At 53.6% G+C, this 26,810-nt stretch overlaps 1 protein-coding gene across 5 annotated transcripts in view; it reads left to right on the top strand.

The window, feature by feature from the left end:
• The window catches only part of SEPTIN9 (septin 9), a 144,806-nt gene that overhangs the window by 79,030 nt on the left and 38,966 nt on the right, over positions 1-26,810 (top strand). For 4 of the 5 annotated variants that reach the window (XM_074888845.1, XM_074888847.1, XM_074888844.1 and 1 more), the window contains one exon: positions 5,640-6,299. In XM_074888845.1, coding sequence (XP_074744946.1) covers positions 5,640-6,299 — 660 coding nt within the window. Of the gene's footprint in view, positions 1-5,639; positions 6,300-26,309; positions 26,500-26,810 lie in introns of those variants that run through there. The other variant, XM_074888851.1, reaches the window with a different exon arrangement.

Here is a 26,810-nt window from a genome sequence, read left to right as displayed (position 1 = left end):
CCTGATGCTGAGCAAAATGCCACTACCTCAGAATCACAGAATCATCTAGGTTGGAAAAGACTTTGAAGCTCCTCCAGTCCAACCATTAACCTCACACTGACCATTCTCAACTCCACCAGATCCCTCAGCGCTGGGTCAACCCGACTCTTCAACCCCTCCAGGGATGGGGACTCCCCCCCTGCCCTGGGCAGCCCATTCCAACGCCCAACAACCCCTTCTGCAAAGAAATCCTTCCTAAGAGCCAGTCTGACCCTGCCCTGGCACAGCTTGAGGCCTTTCCCTCTTGTCCTGGCGCTTGTTCCTTGGTTCAAGAGACTCATCCCCCCTCTCTGCACCCTCCTTTCAGGGAGTTGTAGAGGGCCATGAGGTCTCCCCTCAGCCTCCTCTTCTCCAGACTAAACCCCCCCAGTTCCCTCAGCCGCTCCCCATCAGACCTGTGCTCCAGACCCTGCACCAGCTCCGTTGCCCCTCTCTGGACACGCTCAAGTCATTCAATGTCCTTATTGTCGAGAGGTTTGCAAATGTCTGGTCCCCAAAGGGGCACCGCAGTGAGCAGATTCCACCCCAGGCACGATGGCTGTGGGCAGAGGCTGGCAGGGCAAAGGTTGCATCTGAAAGGAAGTGCTTGGAAATCTCATTTTAGTGGATTTTGGGCTTTCCCTGCTGTGGGAGGGGAGTCGCTGCCTTCAGCAATGGTGGATTGAGCCAGAGCTGCCTGAATTGGTTTGGAATCAGTTAAAAGGAAGTGCCTATCAATGCTAACACTGCTTTGTGCTCACACCCCACCGCGCACACACCTCCAGAGGAAGAGAAGGAAGGGCGATGCTCGGCACCTCCACCTCTTCCCTTGCCAGCAGATCGGATGCTGCTGGTGGGGCTGGGGAAGCCCTGCTAGTGCTGAAAATCCCCTGGAAATGATCATAGTGGGGATAACCGTGCAGCATGGCCATCCCGGACCCTGCTCGGGGCAGGGACACTGTGGCCCAGGGTGTCAGGGCCATGTGGATGTGGAGCCGGGCAGGGACTCGGAGCATTAGCCCCGACTGCCAGCATGGGACCCCGGCACCGTGCAGGTGGGAGTGGGGTGCGGGGCCCTGCAGCCCTGCCCTGCCTTCGGCTCCTGTTGTTGTAATGAACACGCCAGCTTCCCCCCAGGAAGCCGGGAGGAGGGTCATCTGGAGCAGAGGCTGTTTACTTTCCTTTCTTGGCTCTGAGCAGGACAGGCTATTTTTAAGCTTCTTCTCTTTTTTTGAGAGTTGTTTTGCTTCCTTGTCTCTTCACTGTGCAAGGAGCAGGAGAGAGGCGATGCGGAGCAGGGGAGCTGCAGCCGTGCTGGGACCCACTGAGGACCACCACTGCTGAAGGTGGCATCCCTGAGGATCATGTTCATGGCAGTGGGTCTCAGTCTGAGAGGTGGAAACACCTCCTTTCTTGTGCCTGGGATGTTTGACCTTCTCCAGACCATGCTGGACTCAGGGCAGTGGCCAAATGCGCCGGCAGGACAAGCTGGGTACTGAAATCCCTGTGCAGCCAAGAGGCACGAGGTGGACTGCAGAGAGCCATGGGTGGGAAAGCGCTCAGGCTGTTCCCCAGCAGATCAATGACACCGTTGGGGAGGGAATGCCACTGGGACCTGGGGGTCCTCGTGATTTTGCTGTCAGAAACTGTGCTGAGCCATTTCTAACCCTCTCTTGGGGTGACGGTTCCTTGCCCAGCCCCTCAGTACCCCCTTACTGCCCGTTGGGACTGCAGCACTGGCATGGGAGGCATTATTTGGATGGCTCGAGTCTCCTGCAGCTGTAATCGTGGTTTTGCAGCTCTTCCTTAGGCTTTTTGAATCCCTTTGTGTCTGGGCTCTGACCTTTTTCTCCTTTCTGCAGCAGGGCCCAAAAAGACCTGGAGAAAAGCCATTTTTGGGTGTTGTATTCAGTCCAGCCCTTTGATAAGGGCAAGGGATGGCTGTGCTCCAGAAAGACCGCGCTGGTGACATTGGGCAGGTTTTCCCTGGGCTTGGGGCACTTTGAGAGGTTTGAAGCCATGTGCAGCAGCTCCAGCATTGCCATTGAGTGACCCACCACACAGTCACAGGTGCCACCATTTCTTTGGCAGTGGCAAGCGGCAGGGAGGCTCAAAGGAGCTGAGATAATGGAGATGGTTCATGCAGTGAACCCTGGAGGTCAGCAGGGCTGTCTCTGTATCCAAAGCTTGTTATTGGGTGGAAAAAAAAATCCCCACAACACTTGGTATTGAGAAATTTCCAGGGGGATGTTCATTAAGGAAAGATGCTTGCCAGTGTTTCCTTTGCTATCAGGTTCCTTGAGAGCATTTGCTTTCAAACTGTTCCTCCAGACACATCTGTCATGAGGTTATTAGGCTGCTTTTGTTGAAGGGAATAAATGGAGACTGAGCTGGCTGGCTGGAGGAGTGATGAGCAGGTTTTAAAGGCCTGATGTGGACAAAACTGAGGTCCCATCCATCACAGAGCTGGCAGTGCCTGGCCGGGCTGTGTCCTCCGCTGCTCCTGCCCGCCTGGCTTTGCTCAAGGCTGGGGAAAGGCTCCCCGTCGGGTCGTCCCTTCCGCTCCCTTTGTTTTCCTGCAAAATGCAAACTGGGCTTGACTGGTGCATTGTTTTAAACTTGGGATTTTGGGGAAAAAAATAGCTAAAATGTTGTTTTCTGGATTAAGGGTGAGATGGAGAAAGAAAACAAAAGACTGTGCTGGAGAACCTGAGCTCCAGCTCAGTTTTGGAGACCTGAGAGTTATGGACATGTCAGAACAGCTCTCAAGTGTGGGACTTTTTTTTTTTCATTAATTGTTCAGGAGGTGCTGAGAACTGAGACTTAGACACAGACCTGCAGTGCACGAGGTGTGCCAAGCACAGCCCACAGGGCAAGGATTGCTGCAGAGAGCATCTCACCTCTGCGAGAGAATGGCGACACAGCTGGGAAAGTCTCCACGGGTTTCAGAAAACAGAGCAGATAAAATGGAGGGACAAGGTCTTTATTTTTCTTTACCGCCTCCCTCCCTCCTTCTACCAATGTCTGAATATTTTTGAGATGCAGGACAGACTGTTTTGTCACTAAGTGCCCTTCATGGGGCCCCTCCTGGGTTTTACATGGTGGATGTTACATGTTGTGCTTCGGTGCTTTCCTCTGTTTGGAGCTGTAAAGTGGCCGTGCTGCTGTTTCCATCAGGAAACTGGTGATATCAATGATATTAACTGGTGATATTAATACTGGGGTGAATTGCCCTGTGCACCCCTCCCTGCCCATGCCAGCCGGGAGCCCGTCCCAGGCACCCGTTGCTTCCCAGCAGTTCCCATGCATGAACCACACCTGGGGACAGGGGTGTGTGTCCATGCCCAGGTCTGTCTGTCTGTCCCTGAGCACGGAGGGGCTCCTGGGAGGGGTTTTTGCCAGGTCACTAATATGGAGCATCCTGGGGAGGCTCCTGTTTGCAGCCTCTGCTGTGCCTGTTCTGGCTGGTTTTGCAGCCTTGCATTCATATTCAGCAGTTTTTGGGTATTCCCCCCAAAAAAGGGAAAGCAGCCCAAAGCCTTTATCCTAACACTGTAACTCCTGTGTGCCTCCTCATCGCGTGGCTTGTCCAACATGTGAGCTCCAGCTCCGAGGGTCTCGCTTCGCTCACCACCTCCTTTGGGACCCCCCGGAGCTGCTGCCAGGGGACGGGGCCATCGCTGTCCCCAGCCCTGCTGCCCGGGATGGAGGCACCACATCTGCTGCCTGCCCTGCCTGGAGCAGGGGGGTGGTGGGTGTCAGCAGCCGCCTTTGCAATCTGCTGGCGGAGCAGAGCCAGGGCGGCTGCCACGTGGACGGCCCCCCCGTCCCGCCGGCTGGGCCCAGCCGCGCCAGATGGCTCCTCTCCGGCGAACGGATGTGTCCGAGGGATGGAGGGTCCCCAGCTCCCCAGGCCCTCTGGCCCTGTCCGGGGGGTCAGAGCAGCCCCGTGGAGCAGAGGAGGTGCTTCCTGCATGGTGGCTCTTCTCCAGCTCCGGGACATGCTGGGACGAGGGAAGGCTGTGCTCCAGTCTCTCCCCCGGCTCCTGGCGTCCTGTGCGATCTGAAGCCCAGGTTTTTAAAGGCTAAATCTCACTGATGTTATCCCGTTGATAGAGGATGGGTGGACTCATTCCTGATACTTGTGCTGGTCATTAGCAGCGTGGCTGTCATCACGCTGAGGTTGTACCACACTGGCTCAGCCTCACCTCGTGGACGCTCCTTTGGGAGCCCAGGGCTTTGCTTCATCCTGCCCTGACCCCATGCCTGCCTGGGTGCTGCGTATGGGCAGCTCGTGGCATTTGGATGGGATCCAGCAGCCATTCTCTGCATTTCCCCCCTTCCTATGAAGTTCAACCTTTAATTTCTACCTTTTGTTTCCACCTGGTTGGCTCCTGTGTGGAGCAGAGAGTCTGGTGGGCTTAAGGGCATCTACTTCGTTAAAGAGGACTGGCTGGAGTGGGGTGGGAAAGGCTGTCTGGGTGACACATAGATGTCCAGGCATAAGCCAGGACATGGTCAGGCAGCTCCTGGCCCTCGACTGCGTGTGGGATGGAAGCATCACTTCATGGATGGAGGCTTCCTTTGGCGATGCTTTGTGACCCCAAGCTGGGGGTCTGACACCAGCGTCCATCAGGTTTCCTTAGACACCCTCCCGGCTCAGGGGGGTTTGGGGGTTTCACTCTGATGTAGCCTGCCCAGCCAGGGAGCTGTGTGTGCTGAGGGGGACCCGTGTGACGGGCAGAGGTGAACCCTGGGCACTTGTCCGAGTGCTGCTCTGCTGCGTGGGGGTACCTGTGTGTCTGCTGTGCTGCAGCTGAGAGCAAGGGCAGATCCTGCGCGGTGCTGGGGCTTGGTGAAGGCAGGATTGCTGCCTCTGCAAGCATAAATCAGAACATTCAGTTTGATGTTGCATCTGTCTCTCTTTGCCTCCTAACTTCTCAGTTGGTAAAATGGGGATGACAATATTTAGATTTTAGGATGTCCCTAAGGCCTCCCAGTCAGTCCCTTCCTTGTATCAGGTTCTCATGTCAGTGTTTTCAAAGCACTTCAGTCTTTGGCTCAGGTGATCTCTAGCTTTGTTTTTAAGGATATGAGCTTCTGTGGCTGACACCTTTGGTTTTCTTGCTGCATTTATATGGATTTGATGCTCTCCTGGGATTTTTTTTCCCGTTCCCAGCTTGGATTTGGCTGGCAGTGCTCACCGGGAAGCCGGTGTTTATGTGCACATCCTTCAGATGCAAGAGGGAAAAGGAGGTGTTGGGAGTTGGATCTCTGGCTGCCTCCGAGTCCTGTGCCGTGCTCCTCTCTGCCGTGCCATGATGGGACCCTCTGCTCCCCTCTGGGCACGTGTGGGGTGCGGGTGGGATGGAGGGCAGTGCGGGGATGGTTTCTGCTCTGGAGTTGAATTTCCTGGCTCTGGTTCCAGTTTTGTTACTGGGTTTGTAACTTGTCTGAAGAGGCAGGTCCTGGCCCTCAGTCCCCACCTGCTTTAAATGGGATTATGAACCCTCAGGTGGAGGAGCAGAAATAGGGTTATGACCAGGTGGTGCCTGTAAGAGTCTCTTGACATGCTCAGGTGGATGGTAACTAAATTCTGAACTCCTTTTCATGTTTTTCAGCTCTGAAAAGATCTTTTGAGGTCGAGGAGGTAGATCAGTCTTCAAATTCCTCCACCCCACAAAGACGGACCCCAAACCCCCTGCTCAGGTCCACCGTGTCTAGCTCCACGCAGAAGTTTCAGGAACTTGGCGCCAGGAATTCGGAGCCATCCACCCGACATGCGGACCCCACGGGCCAAAGATCACCCAAGCCCCCTCTAAGGAGAGTGGAGCTCTCTGGACCCAAACTGCCCGAGCCGGTGTCCAGAAGAACAGAAATCTCCATTGACATCTCATCCAAGCAGGTGGAGAACTCCACCTCAGGGTTGTCAAGGTTTGGCCTCAAAAGAGCAGATGTGCTGGGGCACAAACCCCCCGAGCCCACCCCAAGGAGGACTGAGATCACCCTCGGCAAGCCCCAGGAGCCGGCTCTCCGGAGGGTGGAGGCGCCGGCATCAAAGATCCCCGAGATGCCCCAGCGAAGAGCTGAGACAGCCAATGCTCCTGTGCCCGACACGGCCACCAAGCGCGTGGAAATTCAGGTAGCGAAGGCTGCCGAGGTCCCAGCCCCACCGGTGCGGCAGGTGGAGAGCTCGGAGCCTCCCCTGGCCAGCCAGCCTCCCCAGGCCGAGCCAAAGCCGCAGCCGGCGCTGATGGAGAGCCCACCAAAGAGAGAAGAAGGTGAGTACAGCTCCAGGCAGCTGCTTGGCTGAGATGCTGGCTGATACCTGCCTTCGTCCCTTGCTGTGGGCTCAGGGCCCACGCAGGGGTGCTGGGTGTGTGTGCTGCTCTTTCGGCTCCGGTGGTGATGCCTTTTGAGGCTGATCTTGGATCTGTGCTCAGATGTGTTTACATACATGGCTGTTCTCCCTGGATTTATCCTGGCTGAAAGAGCTGTCAGTTTGAATAAAAAATGCTGTCAAGCCTATAAGGAAGTAAAAAAAAATGTGAAAAGCCTGGGTGCTTGCAGAAAGTGACAGTTCTGCCAGCTTGGGCCCCGTGTGTGGACCCACCCACCCGTGCAGCATCTAGAAAAGCCTCTGAAGTGTTGGAGAGGCGGTGGTTGTGGACATGTTGTGATGACTTGTTGTTTAGTGTTGTTGCTTATGGTTGTGGAGCAGAAACCGCCTCTTCATTAGCAGGAGTCAGGATTTTTTTTGGCCTTGGAGCCAAAATTTAATAACATCGTGGACCAGAGCTGCTATTAAACTGGAGCCCTGGCTTATATTAGCTCTATCTTGTTTTTGATTAATCCTGTATTAAAGCCAGCTTCCCTCCCCCGCTAGCCATCATTTATTCTCCTTTATGTTTTTGAGATTTTTTTTTTTCCTCTTCTGGCCTGTTAATTATTTTTCCATTCCACATCACCCACGAGCTCTCTCCTGCAAGGGATGCAGCAGCTGGTTGGAGGGCACCCCCTCCACACCCCACCCTGTGCCTCTCTCTGGGGGTTGTGAAATGATGTGTGGTGGCCAAGCCAGGACCTGGGAGATCCGTGCCTGGCCCTGGGGACGGACCATGTGCCCTTGTCTCTCCCCGCTGTGGGATGGTCCCTTGCTCCTGCTCCATCTCCTCTCCCTGGGCGCAGCCCTGCGGTTACAGGGCAGTAACGGGGTGTGTGGAGAGGCCAGGTTTTGTTGTGTGTGTGCATGGTCTAAGATCGAGTCAGTGGTGGAGCTGATATCAAACCCATAAGACGAGTGGGTTCCTCTCACTGTGCATGTGTATGGCTTAGGTGTGGGTTTTCTGAGCTGGGTTTTAAAGAGTGGACAAACACCTCTGGCAGGTAGCAGGTTGGTCCATCTCCAGCTGAGCACAGCTGAACTCCTAAGACCCAGCCCAATGGTGGGGTTCAGCCTGGGCCTCCCTTATGGGCTCTCTGCCCCCAGCCGCCATGTGCAGGGTGCCCAGGAGGCCCATCTTCTCCTGTGGGTGGGTGCTCAGCCTTGTCCTGCTGTTGGGGCTGCTCTGAGCTTCCCAAGCTCTGAACCGCAGATGGTTGGACACTTTAAGAGCAGAAGACCATCTCAGCTGCTGAATCCCCCAGCTGCCTGGCACGGGGGAGGGGGAGAGCTCTTTGCATTGAAAAGGACTCCAGAAGCCCAGGACAGCTGCTGGGGCTGAGTTTTACCAAAGAGCCCAGCTGTCTGGGGTCTGCCTTGCAGAGTGAGCCAGCCCTTGCTCCTGGTACAAAAGGGGCTTTCAGTCCTCCAGCAAGAGCCAGGAGACAAAGTTGTAGGGGTAGGGAGGGCTCTGGCTCCTTCTCCCTCCATGTCAGCACAGACGTACAGCCCAGAGTTGCTGTCAGAGCCTGTGTCCTCTTCCTGCTCGTCCCCAACCTCCTCCATCGCTGTGACTCAGGGTTGCCCCGGGGTTGGTCTCACGCAAGACCCTGTTTCAGGGCACTCCTCCCCTTGGTCCACAACACCCACCCTGGGGTGATGCTGTGTGGGTGATGGCCTCTCTCCTTGTCGCTGGTGTAAGCACATGGAGGAGTTCTGGGGAGGCTGCGCCCTCAGGGAGCCCTGTGGATGGGTGCAGGCACGTTGCCAATGCTCTCCAGCTCCACTGCAGCTCTGGCCCCACCACAACCCCCCAGTGAAACTGTTGTCTCCCTGATGTCTGCAGCAGAGACCACACGTGGCGTGAAGTCCTGTTCCCTCTTGCTGCTCCCAGAGTTTGGGGCACCCCAAGAGATGCTCCTGTGGCACTGGACGCCCCTCAATCCCATTGCTTGGTGACTCTCTGGTGCAAACAGCTGAGCAGGGGATGCAGGCAGCTGCCTCCAGCTGCCCTCAGCCCTGTGCTGGGACTTGCCTTCCCCCAGCTGCCGGGACTCAGCTGCCTTGCCCTTAACCCCTCGTCCTGCTGCAGAAGGTATGCAGGAGAGCGTGTTGTGCAGGAAGAGGCCAGTCAGAGGAGAAAGGCAATCGCTGAGAGCTTGGCAGTTCAGAGCAAACCACAAAGGAAAGGAGTAATTACAGCGCTGAACTTTGTTAGGGCGGTGTGGCTGGTGGTGTGGGCTGAGCCTGCTCTGGAGCCGTGGTTCTCAAGGTGAGAGGAGGGCAGGAGGTGTCTTTGTGGGGCAGAAGAGCAAGAAACATTCCTCCTCATCCCTGTTCTTCCTTTCCAAGGCCTCACACTTTCCTGCACTCTCTGGGGAGCACTGGCTGCACTTCTGTGGGTTTAACGTTGAGTCGGGCCATCAGTAGTAGGGAGATGGGACATGGGTGTGCGTCACGGGTGCGATGTACCACTGCACTGGCATCCTGGGCAAAGCTGGACTTCGTGTCCCCAGGGTGGCTGGTGCTCCCCAGCTGGGACATGGAAACGTGATGGGATGACCGGGCGATGTGGATTGCTGTAGTCAGAGTCATCCAGAGAAATCTGAGCAGGGTTGTGCAGTGGGTGTAGGCAAGGGGAGAATATGCAAAGGACAGAAAGAGGCACAAGCAAGTAAAAATAAGCAGGAAAAAAAAAAGGTGAGGGGAAGTGCTGTTTCTGAACCTTCAGCCTCAGACACTGTGGGAATCTGTCTTCACTGCGTAGGATTTACCAAATCTTCGTATCCAAATATGAGTGCTCGTGGGTGGTGATAACCTCTCCTGAGCTCCTGCTGTGGCAGTGGTTCACCCCCAGCCCTGGGTGCTGGCCCAGGCTGGTGCTGGTGGCCAAGCCCGTTCCTCTCTTGTGCCGTGGGGCAGGTCCGAGCGGGGTGCGTGGTGCCGGCACCAGCGTGGCTGGAGCTGGTTCCTCCCCGCAGCACCGCGCTGCAGAGCCGGCGTGACAGAGGGGCTGAGGCAGGGGCTGTGTCCCCGGCTGCCCTCCCGCTGCCTTTGCCTGGCACCTGGGTCCTGCTTCGGTGACCCTTGCTAGTGTTGCAGCCAGTGGGGTGCTGGCTTGCTCAGCCCCCGTCACCTCCTGCTTCTGACCCTCTTCTTCCTCCCTGGCTTGTTCTGGAGCAGCGGCTTTGCTGGGATGTCCCCCATGGCCCTGCCACACTGGCATCCTTACCCCTGCAGCTGAGTGAGGCTGCCCAGGAAAGGAAAGTGGAATCATTATGGGAGCAGCAGAACTTCGTTCAGAGACCTCTGCCAGCCCTTCAAAAAGGAGAGATCTTGATGGCTCCTGCAGAGCTGGATGTGGGACACATGAATCCTCAGGAAGAGCCACATCAAGTCCATCTTGGCTAATCCTGCCACGTCCTCCTGCCTCAGTATCCCCCGTTGCTGGCGTTTTGCATGCATGGTTGAACATCTTGTTCTTCTGTTGTTCTTCACACCTTGCAATGTGGTAGTGGTCGGATTTGGAGGGGGGAAGACGTTGGTCCCAGAAAAGTTAATGTTTCTACTTTGGTTCAATACTCTGTCTCTGCTCCCCCCCAAATCTGAACCTGTTTGTGTCTGGGGTGAAGGCTCAGTTCTGGGATCTCAGGTGATGGATTAGAAGCAATCCCAGATGAGAAGTGAAAGCTGGTTTGATCTGATGATCCTTTTTGCCTCCACACAAGCTGCTGTGGTCACGTTGCTCAGGGCCCTGGGCACAGTGTGCTGCCAGCAAAGCAGCTCTCCACCGCGGCTCTGCCGCCTGCTCCTGCCCTCCCACCATTTTCCTGCTCTTGGCAACTGGTAGGGCCACAGTTCTCCTCCCCCATGGCCCTTTCTTGCAAGGATGCTCTGGAGCTTATTTAGATAAATCAAGGCAGATACTATGAATAACAGGAACATTCACCTAAAACATGGACTTAACCTTCCTCTGTAATAGCCGTGTCCCACCATGGTGATGTGCACAACATTCTGAACCATCTCTGAGCTTTCACCTTTTTTGGAGTCTTTGTCCCATCGCTGCCTGATGCTCCCCTTTGGGACAGCCTCTTAAGAAACAGCTGGGTCCCCCCTCCTATTTTGCTGCAGAACAAGCAGGATGACATCAGGAGAGTGAAGCAATTCAACTTTTTCACTCTTTTTTCCAGCCTTGGACTCCTATGGAAAGCCTTTCCTTTAGAACTTGCTATTTTAGAGGCTCCCTTAGAGTTGAGCTAAAATTAAAAAATTACAAAAATAAAGAAGAAAAACTTTCAGATCAACTGAGCTCCTTGCAAAGGCTGTGTGCTGGGGAAGCTGTGGTGGGGGCTGCAGCCCTGTGCCCCCCCAAAGCCTCCATCCTGCTGTGGACACGCGGGGATGGAGAAGCAAAGCCACCCGAGCCTTGGGGTGACTGTTCTTCTGTGCTGTCCTGCAAGGGTGATGCCGAGCGCGGGGCTGGGCTGCCTTGCTGGAGCTGGGGGTTAGAGGGATTTGGATGACTGTTAACACAGCAACCCTCCCCGCAATGAAGGGGCCAGGGCTGAGTGGAGATGCAGTGAGTAATCATTTCCAGCTCCCCGAGCAGCACAGCAATTTAACTGTACAGAGAGATTAAAGCTGTAGGGAAACATTTCCTTAAAACCAGCTGACACATTTGGGCTAGATTACGGGTAGTCTTTTTTTGTTGTTGTTATTATTTTTAACGGCGAAGTGCCTACAGCTCAAGATACCAAATGGAGGGGCTGAGTGAGAAACGCAGAGTCCCAGTTTGTGAACTCAGGTGCCAAAAATGAGATAATCTGGAAAAATGGAGACCTGCAGCGCCAGTGACTTGGAGCGAAGGAGCTTGTGCGGGGGAGATGATTGCGTCCCATGGCGGAGACGCTGCTTGATCCGGGAGGCCACGTGCCCGGCCTCCTGCCCACACGGGGAGGGCAGCAGGGGGGCTGGGTGCTTTCTGCTTTCCCCTTCCCACCGTGTGCTCTGTCCCTGGCTGTCCTGTGCACCTCAGTTCCTTTTGGGGTGTATTTTGGGCATGGAGGATGGCAGCAAGGAGGCCAGGCGATGTAGGTGTGATGGTACTTCTGCTGCACGTCTCTGCCCCCCAGGAATGCTGTTCCCAAACTCATTACATCGTGTTCAGCTCTGGTCACGTTGGCATTCACGTGTCCCCTTCTTTGTGTCTGTGTGGACACAGTTTATGTGGATGCCATCCTGGTCCCATGTGGGTGCTCCAGCCACGCAGGGTGCGCCCTGGGCAGCGGGTCTGCCTGTCCCCGCTCTCCAGTGCAGACAGCCAGACCCAGGTGCAATCACAGAGAATTCATTTGCCCTGTTGGAAGTCCCTGGGGGCCCATAGGAAAAGCAGAGATCTCCCCAGTGGAGGTTCGTTATGCGAAGGAATAGTTTCCCATAGGAAACCTTATGGTTCCCACTTCCTTTCCCTGCCTCGCATCATTTCAGACCAGGAGAGGGCGAACTTGTGGATGCTGAGCTGCAGAGTCCTCCTGGTGCTGGGCTGAGGGACCTGGCGGGTCTCTTCCATTGCTAAGTTGGTCTGTGGGCTGAGTTGTGTATCAATGTCATTGCTTCCTGAACCTTGCAGGAAGCATCTAAGGCTGAATGTGTCTCTGGAGACGTCAAAGCCTCCTGTTCCAGGCAGAAGGTGACCAACTGCACGACACCTGCAGTGCTGGCTCTCTCCAGGCTCGTGGGGTCTGTGCTCATCAGTGGGGTGTGAGCCCTGTGCAGCTGCAGGACCCTCCTGGCTCTTCACCTCTGTGAACGCAAACCGGGGCAGCCGCTGCCTTCCAGACAGCCCCTGGGCAGAGAGGTGCCTTTGCTGCGCTGAGAAACGTGGGTGAGCGCTCCTGCCTGACGTTGGGTTTGCAGGTGTACAAGTGACGCTGGCAGCGGTGGGGAGATGCAGCCCTGGCTGAGGGTGGCGTGTACAAACCAGACCCAAGACTTTCTCTGTTTATCTTTTGGTATCTGCATGTCTGGAGCCCATGGCAGTCGTGCTGGGGAACATGTTCCCCGCCCATCAACTCCCTTGGCATCTTCAAGCTTTCTCACATTTAGGTTAATCATCCTTCAGGCTGATAAGGCAAATAAAATCCGTTATCTTGACCAAGATAAATGAAGAGTTTGCTTTGATCTCCTGCAGTAAGGCCTGGCCGCTCGTTTTGTGACTTCTCTGCTGTCTGCTGGGGGAGGGAAGCGATGGCAATGGTGATGAACCTTCTGTAGTTAAGAAATAATTTTCTTCTAAACTATTTCTAGACCTCTGTCCCTGCCTGAGATGTTTCTGTTGGCCAGTAGTTGAAGGGACACCATAGGCTGGGTACGGTGCCAACTCTATAAACTGTGTAAGAGGACTTGAGGAACCAAATTGAGATTATAGAGAGATAACTTTGTTTTGAGAAGATCAAACATCGTTGTGAGCAAAAAACATAATTTGACAGCAAGCCAGTTGTGTTCTTTACTCCTCCAGCAAACAAACAGGCCCACAGACACTTTTGTGTTGTCCAAGATGTTGTGACGAAGCTGAAGTGAATGTGGCTATAAATGGAAGAAGCAGCTGGTCTTGGACTGCAGCCTGTGCTCAGACTTCTTTGGGCCCAATTTTTCTTATATCTGTTACAGGTTTTAAAGGAGGGACTTGGGGAGAAGGCTGCTTTCCTTTGTGTTAGTTGAATCTGGGCCATTCATTTTGTTGGTCTTCTGAATGGGTCTCTGCATAGAAGTTCCTGCATTTCTGAAGGGTCACATGCATAAATATTTCACTCTCTTGAATTGTTTTGTTTTATCTTGGCATGAAGATAGTACCGGACATATTGAAAGACAAAGCTAGACCAAAGGGTCTGGTCCAAAACATTTTACAAACAACAAAACTTTGCAGATGTTTGTGCATTTATGAAAAGCAAATAATTTTAACAAGCCATCTAAGGTTGCTGTGCCAGCTCAGGAGTGACAGTGTGGGGATTTTCAGTTGCTTGGCTCCTCCTTGGCTTGTATTGTCTGCAGTTTCTTCTGTGTGAAAGAAGTGCGTTGGTTTTTGCATAGCAAAGGCAATTTGTACAACAGGGATGACAAATGACTGAAACGAAGCATTCTTCAACACGTTGAAGTTCAGAGATTGTGGATGCACTAGCAAATGCCAGCATAACCTTGGATTTACGTTTAGCTTTTCAACCCAAGAGCGGTGTCCAGGTTGTGTCTGAGTTGGGTGGTCTTACCAGCCTCTGGGTGTTCTCTGAATTCTGGATCTGCAGACCCTTTCCGTGATGCAGCTCTAGCTTGCTCCCTGGGTGTTTCCAAGGAGTCCAAAAATATTTAGTGGGACCTGAGCACCTACCTTTTTGGCCTCCTTTTGCCTCTTTGTGAATTCAACCGTTGTCCATCTATGAGCAAGACCTTTGCAGGGAATGCTCCCAATGAATCCCTTGCACACAGCTTCATCCGTATGCACTGCATGGCGTTCACCCTGTCTCATGTGAGGTGTCTGCGCTTGAGCTAATCGTCTGCATGTCTCCCTTAGGCTGGTGTGAATTGTGTCCTCAAAGGGTTTATTTTTCTCTGCTGAATGTAAAGAGAGCCTGTGCAATCAGTTCAGCTGGAGGTGTCTCTATTTGGGTGAGACAAATTCTACTCTTCTATATTATTTCCAGAGTCAGAGATGGAGGTGAAAAGGGATGTTGCAGCAGGACAGAACTGTGCAAAGCCACTAATCCCTTGTTATTAGTAGTACTTGACAGTCCCCCAGCAAGCCTGGTCCCCTTGTGTCAGGTTGTTCTGCAAACAGGTCGCCATGGACAATCATTTACTTAAGTGCATGGGTCAGACTGTCTTTGATGCTTATCGATAGTACTTTTAACTTTTTATGATGACTGTCTTCTCCCTTCTCCTCTCGCTGTGCATGGAGTGAGACACACATTCCTTCCCTCTCTCAAAGAAAAGCTCAATTGGGGGAGATCTTGGGGAAAGAAGATTAGATGGGAATCCAAAAGGGTATGGTGCCTAGGAGGAGAGGGCAGTGATAAAAGTTAATGATGCATAAGCTCTTGAAAGGAGCTTTCTCAGTTACAACTGTATGGTAGCTCACAAGTCTGAAATTGTAGGGCATTGCTTTCAACTCCAGCATGAATGCACCTGGGGCACATTTCATGTGTGATGGGTAGATCTGGAGGGACTTCACAGGTATTGCCCTACCCAGCTTGGGCTGGAGCCCCTGCCTGTGTTTACTTCCCCTGCATGTTATGACTCTGGATGGGAATTTTTGTTTACTCCGCTTGTTACTTGCTCTGATCTGGGAGGCTGTGCTACTTTCTATTAATGCACCAAAGTGGTTGTGTCCTCTGAACCCTTCTCTGCCGCTCTGGTACATGGAAATACAGGATGAGTCCCTGGTTACAGTCTCTGCAGCTACGAATACGCAGGCTCGTGCTGTTGCGGTGTAGAGGTTGCTGTCCGCCATCGCATGCGTGAGGTACTTGGGGTGTTCACTGACAACTCACTCCCATCTGTAGTGGAAATAAGTTCAGGGACTTAAAGCCAGAAAAACACTGGGAAGATGACAAAAGGTTGGATGACAGGAGAGCCTAGTCAGTATCCTGCTTTTGCTGTTCACTTGCTCGTTGTCCTGGATGAATCCCTTTACCTGCTCCAGTTTCTCCTTTTGTAACAAGAAGCTGGTGAATGTGGCAACAGGCCTCAGCTTTGGACCCTAGATTGGGTCCTCTCTTCTTCGAGGTTCTGCTGGTCGTAAGGAAATTGCTGGTCCTGGTCGCAGAGGTGCCGTGGGGTCGTGCAGGGTGGGAGAAGCTGCTCTGCCCAGCTTACTGGAGTGGCTCTACAAAGAGAGAGGTGCTCAGCTGTCCAGGAGGAGAGGGAGGGTATCAAATGATTTCTGGATCAGAACCTTCTCCAGTCTACTCTGCTCTTCAGTCTGCTTTCTCCTAAATTTGAAAAATCTGTCGTTTGGAGGGGAAAAAAGGATTTGGAAGGCAAACTTTGGGTATGTGGGGAGCAGATGTGGGGGTGGATGCTACCTCTGATTTATGAGTGATGAAGACTGCTGACACTGAGGGAGGTGGAGCAGACACTGGCGAGCTGTTGGGATGCTCTTTGCCTCATGTCTTCCTCCCCTGCTTCCATCTTGTGCAGACTGGAAGGAGAATGGAGATTACCTTGGAGTTGTCCAGATTTGTCCTGGGAAGAAGGAGCAGCTTTTCTGATAAAACATAATTGTTTAGACAAACTCTGGCTGAACTCGCTTCCTCCTGCAGCCCAATGCGCAGATAAAGAGGGTGGAAGTGGGAGGCCAAGTTCACAGGCTGCTGAGGCCTTCCCTAGGGTCACGCCACCCCTGAGGTCCCCTGTCCACCCATTTTGGTGGCCTTGGAGAAGACAAGAGGATGCAGTTGAGTGCTGAGGATGATGCCTGAAGTAGTTCAGTGCTCTGAAATGTGACGGAGACCTTGATAACGCAACACTTCAGTGCTGGGAGCAGGGAGACACTGGTGGTCCTGGAGGGCAATGTTAGATCCATCGTGATTCATCAGCAGAGGACAGACCTCAGTTGTGTGTTGCTCTATGGGATGTGAATTTTCTCCAGCCATGCTCTCTCCAAACCTGGTGGTCGTGGACGTAGGGTGACTGGGCAGAGCTGTGCCCTAGAGAAATTCCTGTTTGGACTGGAAATAATGAGACAAGCAGGACTTGGGTGGGATGTGGCCACAGGAGAGATGTTGTCATGCCCTGCGTGGCTCCTTCTGAGGTCTCCAGGAGTTGCGTTGTGGAGTCAGATGAAATCTGAGATCATGCTGTAACACTGATGTTCCTCCCACCATCCCTCTGGGAAACGGTCCTCCTTGCCCTACTTTGTGTAGTAAATAAAAGTTTACTTACAACCCAGGAATGCACACCCTGAGGTTGGGAGGTGAAGGGTTCCTGCGGGACCCTGAAGGAGTTCTGGGGTTTCCTCTCTGCTTCGTGGCTTTGGTTCCTGGGCAGAAAAATCTTGCAAAGGAGCAGCTTTGTGGGTGGGAGCTTGGTGAAGCAGAAGCCTTTGCATGGGCCCTGGGGCTTGGCTTTGTTTCCCTGTAGCAAGGCCACGTGTCTGTGCATGTCACCTGGAGAAGAAGAGCTGGGAGGAGATAACCAGTGTTCACATGTGACATGTGGGTTGGAGCAGCCAGGGACAGCAGCAGGTGATGGGCTGCCATCCGTCTGGCTCCCTACTTGGCCACCATCATCCAGCATCTCCCCAGAGCCCATGTTTGTGTTGGACCCCGGGGGATTTGTTTTCTTTCCTCCTTCTGGGGCTGAAGCTAGCCCTGGTGTCACCAGCAGCAGTGTGCCCTTGCTCGTCCTGCCCCAGGGCTCTCCATCACCATCTGGTACCTCCATGCCGTCCCCTCCCCAGCAACGCCTGGGCACATCTCTGAAGCTCAGACAGTGCAGTAAAACCAGCTTCTTATTTAAATCCCCATTAGGTTAGAAAGGAAAGCAGTAAGGAGCATGGGTTATGAAGGAGAGGAGCAGAGGAGGAAGAAGTGAGAGGAAGGCCTGGCTCTGCTGCCCTCCTGGCCCTGTGGCTACCAACCCGGTTCGTGATGCATCTCCTCTGTGAAGCCACTGTGGTAGCAGAGGGGATCCCCGGGGCTTGTGCTGTCGGCTGTGTCTGTCCTTTGCTGCAGAACAAGCAGAAAGGAGAGTGTTACCTCCCTCCTCCTCCTGACTGCTCCTGCTTGGCACAGGCTCTGTCCAGACGTCTTCAATCTCAGTCCTGCTCTGTCCAAAAACCCCTGGGCAGGGTGGCCAGGGTCCTTCTCTGTGGCAAAGGGGCTTTCCAGGATGCTGCACAGCACAGCCTCAGGCAGGGGGAGAAAGGATGGGGCTGAGCGGTGGCTGCTCCTTGCTGAGAGGGTGACGTGGGGATGGGGCTGAGCTCTGCTGACCTGGGTCTGAGGGCTTTCCAGCTCTGCCCTGGCAGAGCCCAAAATTGCTCTGCAGAGTGGAGGGAAGGGTCTCTCTGGACTTATTTCAACCCATTTGTGGGTTGGTCGTTTGAAGAGCGAGCAAACCAAAGCCATCATTTGGGCTCCACTGGAAGAGCAAAGCTGGGAAAACCTCAAATCATGGGCAGCAGAGACAAGGGGGACATGGCTGTGCCTTTCTGCTGGGGAACAGCGCTGCGTCCCTTGGGAGGGACACGGAGAACATTGTTTTGAGTTTCTGCTTTTCCTCCTTGGTTTTAGACATGCAAAATTAATTTTTCTCTGCATTGCCTGCGGCAATATTTATTTTACTGCTCTACGGCAGTGGGGACTGGATAGGTTTCGCAAACTGAGTTTTCCCTCAACAAGCCCCTCCTCTGATTTCGCACTTCCAGCTGCTGGGCTTGGTTTTAAAACAGCTTTCACAGAGGCTGAAAATATTTGAAGGGCAGAGCAATGCCTTGCAGGAAATGGCTTAAACTTCCTGCTCCCAAGATGGTGTGAGTGTTAAAACAGAACTGGAGAAATATTAGACATCCTACATCTGGCACAGCAGAGGAGAGCGACCCTGGGGTGATGTGATGGAAAGCCTGTACCCCCCCGCTGCCTGCGCCTGGCGGCTTCCGGCAGGACGAGGGGCCCTGCTGGTGCCCCCCCGGCCCCCCACACCCCTGACTTTGTAGGGGGAAAGATGGGCAAATTGTTTCCTGCTCCACTGGGCTTTGCTGTGTTTTGGTTTTGTGGGAAATGTGTGGGGAGAGCTGGTCAAAGGTGGGGGGCAAAGCGTCAGCGGTGTGAATTTCCAGTAGAAAATGAGAGTTGGGAAAGCACTGGTTTTGATGAAATGTTTGTTACCAGTTTATCTGCCGTTTCCAGCCCAAAGTGAAAGGCAGAAGTTTAAAATAGATGATCAGGATCTGAGTGGGTCCCATTTGTTTGGGGCTGGAGTGGGACCTTCCGCATGTGTCAGCGGAAACCACGTTGAGTTATTGGCTTAATCAGAGGCAACTTAATTCTTCCAGCCCGGATGATTTCCCACTTCATGCTGGCTGAGCACCATCTACCTGGCCAGGCAGGGAATAGCAGCTGTCTGTCTGTCTGTCCGGGACAGAGGTGCACAAGGGTAGAAGAGAAATGAGAGTATCTGTGTGCAGGCGGCGTGGGGAAGGGCAGGCAGCGAGGAGGGAGGGCAGCGGCTCTGCGGAGCAGGGTGGTCCTCACTGCAGCTCTAATGGGTGTCACATCTTCAGATGTACTTCAGCTCGCTGGGGATTACTGCCCTGTTATGGAAAGCTTCTCCAAACCCCAGTTTGTTGGCTGGAGCATGGAGATTTAGGTAATTTTACTCAAAATGTTATCAGTTGGCTAAAAAGTGCTTATGCCATGTGGCTGGGAGCCCCACAGCTGCAGTGGAGGAATGAGGTGGGAGCTGCAGGGCTGCAGGCAGAGCAAGCGGGGTATGGTTCAGAGCTTTTTTCTGCAGCACCTTGGGCTGGTCAGAGCTCACTCACACTGTCTTCCCCTAACAGTCACTGAGAATCATAAAATTGCTCATAATGGAAAAAAAATCAGACCTCTTAGTCCCGTGCTGGGACTGAGTCACTTTGGGAGGCGTCTTTCCAGCTCCAGGAGCAGAAGCAGAGCATGTGGGTGCCCTCTTGGGCGGGTTTCCCATGAATAGAGCATTATGCTGTGCTCCCAACGTCCTCCTCCCTGGCTTTCCTCCTTGACCCCTTCTTTTCCTGCACCATTTCACATGGGGCGGTGGGAGCCCTGGCTGCTTGCAGGAGCGAGGATCAGGAGGGGGTAAGTGCCACCCTCAGCAAGCAGCTCTGTGCCTGGGGAGGTTGGTAGTGCAGATTGCTGATGCTTCACCTTTCACCATGGCAGATAACCCCACTAAACCCCGCAGCAGCGCAGCCCTTGGAGCCAGAGTTTTGGCTAGGCACACCCTGTTTGTTTTCCCAGGTTTTTCCATGGGGCGCTTTTCCCCGGGAAAGCTTTGGCCAGCAAACTTGGGGGAGGGGAAGCTGAGGCTGATTTAAATCCCCAAAGTAGTTACAGCTGGCTGAAAGCTGTGTGTGCAGCCCAGTAATACATCAGTGGTGCCCACTGCTCTTGCACAATGTGCTGGGGCTGGTTAAAGCTTTGGGGGGTGTGAGCCAGCCCTGGTCCTGCCATGGCTTCATGTGGGCAGGAGTGGGCTGGATGGGCTGTGTTGGGGCTGCAGGACCAAAGGGGCAGGTAGTGTGGCTGTTTTGGGGCAGAAGTGCAGTTATTTGCCTCAGAGCCTCCCCCATTTGCCTACATGACTTCAGCACTGTGCAGGGACCAGGAGGATGGACACACAGGACAGGGAGGGGATGCAAAGGCTTTGCAGTCCCAAATGGTGCCGGGTCAAAGCCTGCTGCTGCTCTGTGCGCCCCATCCTGGATGGATCCGGTGAAGCAGATACCCACACAGCATCCTTGGGTCCGTGGGGCTCCAGGTGTCCTTGGGGAGTGTGGATGGGGAGGAATTCATGGGAAGAGGAAACATCCTTCCACAGAAGTGTCCTGGAGCCCTTCAGGCAATTCAGCATCTTCAGTTTCTGCTGAGCAGCTGTGGTGAAAATGTGAGTATGCAGGAAGGAGTGAATGCCACTGTGTAAATTGCTGTGTGGTTGATTTATTTTTCTTCTTCTTGTTGGCTGACCCCCAGGATCCCCTTCCCAGCCCATCCCTTTGTGTGACTGCAGGCCAGCGTGTCCCCACGCGGGACGTGCCCTCCTTCCCATGGCTCCCGCAGAGGGACGTGGAACCCTGGGGCTGCAGCAGTGGGAGAGGCACGGAAAGGTTTGGGAAGAGGTTTGGAAACGGCTCATTGAAAGGCTTCATGCGGGACAGAGGGCAGCTCGTCTCGCCGGGCCACGGGTCCGTAGGGAGGCCAAAGTTGAGCACTCAGCTTGTCTCAAATCTGAAATGAATGGGCAATTTGGGGCCCAAGGAGTGAGTTTTAGCAAGTATCTGTGAGACCCTGGAATCCTGCCTTGCCCAGACATTGTGTGCACTGCCCCACAGGGGGAGCAGGATAGGACATCCATCCCACATTGGGTAGAGTGGGGCTATGCTGGACCTGCCTGCGGTCCCTGAGGGCTAAACCCAGCCCCCAGCCTTTGCCCCTCGAAAGGGCAAAGACCAAGAGAGCTTGTCCTGGCCAAGCTGTCAGAAATTGGTGCTTCTCAGTCCTCAAACACAAAACCTGTGAGATGAAAAGAGAAGAAACAGATATTTTCATGCCTTGAATTTGAATTCCTGTTTCTCATGCCTTAGGTTTTACCTATTTCCTACTCCTGGCAACCTGGAGGACTGTTAAAGTGATTATTTTAAGGACACTTTCCAGAAGCTCTGGGGTCTGTGTGCTGGGGCTCTAGGAAGAGTCTGGTGGAACGTGGCTGCTGGTCCCTGTTCACCAGTGCACAGGGCGAAGGAGAGGTGCTGAGCTGTGGGGGTTTTGACTCTTCTGGTAGACACAGCGATACCTGGTATGTGATCTCTCTCCTACTCGCAGGGGCCCCTTGCTGGAGCTGAGGTGCTTCGTGCATTGTTTGGGTGGAGGTCTTGCCAGCAAATGAGTTACCAGGGCCATAAAAGACCACAGGAGCATTGCGGTGGCTGCTTCTCCAAGCCCTTCTCTTCAGAAGGGTTGTTTCTTAAGCTTTCCTTCCCTCGCATGATGGAGCTGATTTATAATGGGGTTGAAGGAGCTTGAGTTGTCCAGTGTCCTGGCGGGATGTGGCTTTCCCTCGGTGAAGTTGGAGACAGCTGGTTTCCCCATTCCTCTTCATCTGAAAAATAAGTTTGCGCCCCAGCCCTTGCACAAACGATCCCAAACTCTGGATCTGGGGCTCTGTTCTTGGAGCCCTCAGTGATGATTTTCATTCAGGATCAAAAACATGACTGATGGTGGGTGGCCCAAGAGTGCTCCCAGTGCTGCAGAGGTGTGGGGGCACCTGGGCCCCCAGGGTCATGCTGAAGTCAGCAGCTCTCTCTGCTCTCAGCTGCAAAAGGGTTTCAGAAATGAGAGCTCTATCCTGCAGAACCACAAACCTCAAACCTAACGGGGCCCGTGACCTTTAAGAGTCTGTGAGTGTCACAGAGCGAAGCTGCTGCCTTTATCTGCAGATCACAGCCTGGGGAGGAAGGCTGCACTGAGCAGCGCTTGGCTCTCTATGGGGCTGTGCTGGTTTTGTGGGGTGATGGGGCTCAGCTCGGCAGCCGCTTTGTGCTGGCTGTGTTGAGACAAGGGTTTGGGAAGCTGGTGGGGAGCGCAGTGCCTGGTGCATCAGAGCCAGGGACACATGTTGCTACGGGTGCTGCCTCCCCTCCTCAGGTACTCATGGGGCACCCAGTGGGACTTACAAGCTGGAGCATCCCTAGCTCTCCGGTTCTTGTAGGAAATGGAGACAAGGCTGAGGGGGGACCCTTCGTGTCATGCAGGTTTGTGTCCAGGGGAGTTGCTCTGAATACATCCCATGAAAGGATCTTCTTCCACTGGACCAGAAAGTATGATCTGCTCTTATGATGTTAGGTCAGTGGGTGTTGTAAAGCTAGGATTAGGTGTAACACAGCCAAGCAGGTACAAATGAACCCCAAAATCCAAACATGCACCAAACATGCATGGTAGGTCTGAAGAAATGTTTCTTTTATTCACACCTAAAGCCAAGCTCTGCTTTCTTAGAGGTGACTGTCTCCCCAGCAGCTCCTGTGATGGTTTCTGATGATCCATTGAGAGCTTATTGAGTAGCAGCTACCAATTGGGGTGTCTCCACTTCCCCAGTAAATGCAACCATCTGCCTTCCTGGCCTCTGTCACGTGTATGTGGATACTGTGCTCTCGGTCCTGAGTGCTGTTCTCAGTCTACGTATACGTAATGCTGCGTAGGGTGGAGTGGTGATGGTGAGACCTGGGTGCAGGTGCTGGGTGCTTTGTTCCCTGCTTGGTATGATTGTGGTGCAGGTCTGCCCCTCTAAACATCTCTCAAATATTGGTGCTTATATATATATACTGGAATCTCTTGGGGACCATTACAGCCTAGTTGGAATTAGGTGGCTAAATACCTTTTAGGATGTATGTCTTGGCTCTTCTGTGTCTCTGAACACAGCACTGCCCCATCACCCTGATGTGGGAAGAGCAACAAAAGCCAGGATGTGCCTTGTCATGAGGAGTGGGATGACAGGGGTAGCTGGGGAGAGGGAAGAAGGGGCTGGGTGTCATGCTGGAGGCTTGGGAGCTCTGGTGGAGCTAAACAGTGTTGTTAGTCTTTAGAGAGCCTCAGGGCCTGTCTTGGTGTTGGGGTGGTGCTGGATGAAGATGCCCAGCCTGAGTGTTTTGAACGTCAGGTAGAAGCTTGCATTGCATGTCCAACACCATCAGTGACTGCCCCAAAACCCAGCTGTTCTTCAGCAGAGCTTGGCTTGCCACAGCTTGCCCAAGTCCTGCTGCTGCTGGGAGCTCGCAGGGGCCGGGCCAGGCACATCCCTTTGCCATGTGCATGTGGGCAGGGGCAGAAACACCCGCTGGGGAGAGCCTTTTCCAGGAGAGGACCATCCACAGACTGTGGGCCATCACGTGCTTGTTCCTCTGGCCTGCTGCTTTTTAACGCCTGTAGATCCAAAAGGAGAGACTTGGAAAATATTAGTGTGGCTTCCTTCATGTGGTGATGGAGCCCGCTGCAGGGAGACCTCATGTTACAGCTTAGCATGGCTGATTTGGTAGCTAATTTGCTGTAGACACCTTCTTTATTCAGTAGGAAGAGAGGTGTTTCTCCAAACAGCAGGTTAGGACATCTCAGCTCCAGGCCTGCCACACTGCCTTTCTTATTTCTCTCTCCAGCAATTAGGCAGCTTGAATCCATCCTGCCCCTCATCCAAACTCCTCCTTGAGCTGCAGGATGTCCTGTGAGATTACTGAGCTCTTGAATGAGGGGCTTTCTTAGCTTGACAGAGGCTGAGCAGACCCCAGAGAGCTCCCGTGCTGGGGGAAGAGCCTGTTGCCAAGTCGTGGGAGGAATTCCCACGTTCCCATTCCTTCCTGCTGGCTGCCAAACGCTTGTCCTATCCACGAAAGCTGATGTATTTGGTTGGATTTAACCTTTGCTCAAAGAAGTGAATAACAGAGATCTTTTACTTTTGGTTTCTGGGTGTAAATTCACGATTCAGTGATGGCTTTGTATGCACAGCATGATTCTGTGGTGGGAAAAGTTGGAGGAGAGACAGAGAGAGACTTCACTTGGGTGAAGTCCTTTATAGCAGGGACTGGGAGCCTGCAAAGAGGTTACCCTTCCTTCCTGCTCTAACAAACCCCCCAAATCAGGCTTTAGGTGTCAGCCAGACCTTACTGTTTCAGTAGAAACAAAAAGGCAGCCCTGTAGGATGTGGGATTTCTCACGCCCGCGGTGGCTGCAGGTCCTGCCCGGACAGACGGACACACACACACGCTCCTGTGCTTTCCCTGATGGCAACAAGCGTGTCCGACTGCAGCAGCGGGGAGCAACGGAGTTTCAGGGAGGGGAAATGCTCTTGTTCATTGCTTCTTTTCATGCCTACAGGAGAAGGTACAGCCAGTACTATTTTTTTCTTCCCTGGACCCTCTTTTTATTCTCTGGTTTGTCTTCTGTGGAATGAGCCCTGGTGACACCGATGCTAGCGATTGCCACCAGTCACATAGTCAGCAGCACCCAGTGCTGTCAGAGTGGTGTGTGAAGCACAGCCTGGCCACCTCTGTGTGGTTAAGTATTAAGTATGTGAATGACCTGATTTGGGGAACCTGAGAATGACCCCCTCAGCTCCAAGCTCCCAAACCCGGTCAAGAAGAAAAGAGAAAACCAGCAGCTCCTGGCACTGCCTGAATTCATTTTCTGGGGACATCAGCAGGAAGGGTGCAGAGCAGGAAGAAAGAAAGAGAGGTCTCTGAAATCCCCTGGTGAGGTTTTGGGGCATCACGTAGTTTTACCATGCTGAATGCTCCAGCAAATCCCCTCCTGACTTGGACCTCAGTATTTGCCATTGAGCCCCTCCATGCTCGCAGAGCCGCAGTGAGCTGCAGAGAGACTTCGCCACCAATGCTGCTCTGTGGCCACTCTGCACAGAGAGGTGCTCCCCCCCGCCTAGAGCAAGCGTTGAGTTGTGTGACGCTGGAAGATGGACAGGCCATGGGTCTTGGCTCCATTCGCCGTGAGCAGATGGGCCCCACCACCTTGTACCCAGCAGTGAGCCAGGAGAAGTCGCCCTGATCGAGGTCAGCTGTATGGCAGGGCAGTGCGTGGCCTCCAAAAAGCTGGAATGACTCCGTCTCCAACACGATAGGATTTGGTTCTAATTAAATGGACGCCCATGTAGGTGATCCCGGGGCGCTCGTCCCAGCGGGAAGCCCCATAGGGGTGGGGAGAAGCTGCTGATGGAGTGAGGTGCTTGGTTGCGGGGGTTTGCTTTGGAGTGGGCCTGCAGAGGGACCCTGGGGAAGCAGCGTGGAGAGGTCGAACCTTACAAGTGTTTGCTGTTCCTGTACCAGCAATTCCCTCCTGGGGCTGAAGCTCCAGGCGAGCAGCAGAGGCAGGGGCAAAATTGAAGTCTTTTTTGCTGTGAACATGTGGAAATCGGAGGCTTGTGACCCACTGAAGAACAGGAATTGGAGTAATTGCCCCCAAAATGACAAGCTGTTGATTATAAGAAGTGCAGCGCATGGCATTGCAACCAGCCCAGGGGTTATGACCGGTGCCATAACCCCATGGCCTTTTTTTTTTGGCGTATATATGTAAATCTCTGCTCTCCTATTAGGCCTGCCCTCAGCACTCCCTGAAAATTGCCCAAAAATTCCATCTTGGTGCAATTTAGGATACGCTCCAGCCTGCCCTAAGAACATCTGGTATCTGTGCATCGGGTGATATTAATCACAGCATGAATGCGGCCAAGTGTTAAACGGCAGAGCCCTCCCACCTCCCCCCTGCAAATGAAGGTTGTTTCAATGTTCCAGCAATAAAATTAACCTAGCAGCCTGGGCAGGCGGTGATCTGGCAGGAACAACTGCTGTGTGGGATGAAGGGATGAAGAACTCTCTTACATGGGCCAAGAAACCATGTGGTCCTATGACTTTTTGAAATCCCTGCGGTGTTTGAAGCTATTTTCTAGTCCTCCTCGTCTTTTGAATCCACAGCCGTTCCTGCTGTGTCTGCAACTGCTCCCTCTCCCCCGGTATTTTGTGCTGAGGCAGTTGTTGTTTTGGGTGTAAATGCTGCTCCCTGTTTCCGGGAAGGTAAACAGCCCTCCCTCGCCCTGCTTTGCTGTAGAGATATCAAAGTGCCTCGCGAGGGGGGAGAGATGTTGTTTCTGTTTTGCAGATGGAGGAACGGAGTTACAGAGGCTGCTGAGAAACGCGTGTGAATCTGCCCGTTCGGAGGGTGCTTGTGTTTTTGCTCCAGGACACTTAGTGGCTTCCTTTAATGCTGGGCAATGAGCAGACAGGACTGGCACAGGGAATATTTTTATTCCCCTTTTCCTTGGGTGACCGCACACCAGACAGCGGGCAGACCCCCATCAGCACCATGCTATTCACGTTGCCCCCAAAGGAGAGCCTGGCTCAGATTTGCCCCAAGTTCCCCAGTTTGTGGCCGAGTTAAAAAACAAAACAAAACAAAAAAAACAAAAAAACAAAAGACAGAAAAGAATCAAAACTATGTCTCGAGTGCAGTTGGCGCCTTAACCACCGAGGCTGCCACGCTTTCAAGGGAGGCAGCCCCAGCGCTGCGGCATGGGAGGGACCGGGAGGGGGGATAACTCTTGTGTTGTGCCTTTGATGTTGGAGGCTTTTACCCGCGTTACCCGGGGAGAGACTCGAGTGCTTTTCATGTCTGGTGTTGAGGGAGGCAGAGAGCCAGGAGGGATTTGCTTTGCGAGACCGTTCCGAAGGGAATTGAGCAAAACTTTTCAGAAGCTGGGGGGAGACTCACTGGGGCGGCAGCTGAAATAGGTGCTGAAGCATCCTTGGCTCTCGCAGACGCCGGGCAGCGTGGGTTGTCCTCCTCGTAATCCTTGGCTGAGTAAGTCTCTCTGCCTGAGCTCTCCCCACCCTCGGGGAATAAAAAGTCGTGTCAAGGGCTGTGCTGGGCTCTCCGCAGCCGTGCCAGAGGGGAGTTGTGGAACAGGCAAGCTGGAGACCTGGCTGTGAAATGAATGCAAGGGAGATTGAAGGGTAAGGAGGGGAAAAATAGAGCAGTAGCTTAGCAAGGGGAAAATACCAGGGGTGTGATGCAGGCATCGGTGCCTGGGAGCACTTTGTCAGGGCCTGTGCTAAGGGAGGAGGCAGAGCTGGCTGTGCCGCCCACTCGGGTTCGCCGTGGGATGGGGATGT

The sequence above is a fragment of the Strix uralensis genome, chromosome 19 (assembly GCF_047716275.1).
Source record: "Strix uralensis isolate ZFMK-TIS-50842 chromosome 19, bStrUra1, whole genome shotgun sequence".
NCBI classification, from domain to species: domain Eukaryota; kingdom Metazoa; phylum Chordata; class Aves; order Strigiformes; family Strigidae; genus Strix; species Strix uralensis.
This window is presented reverse-complemented; position numbering and strand designations above follow the sequence as displayed.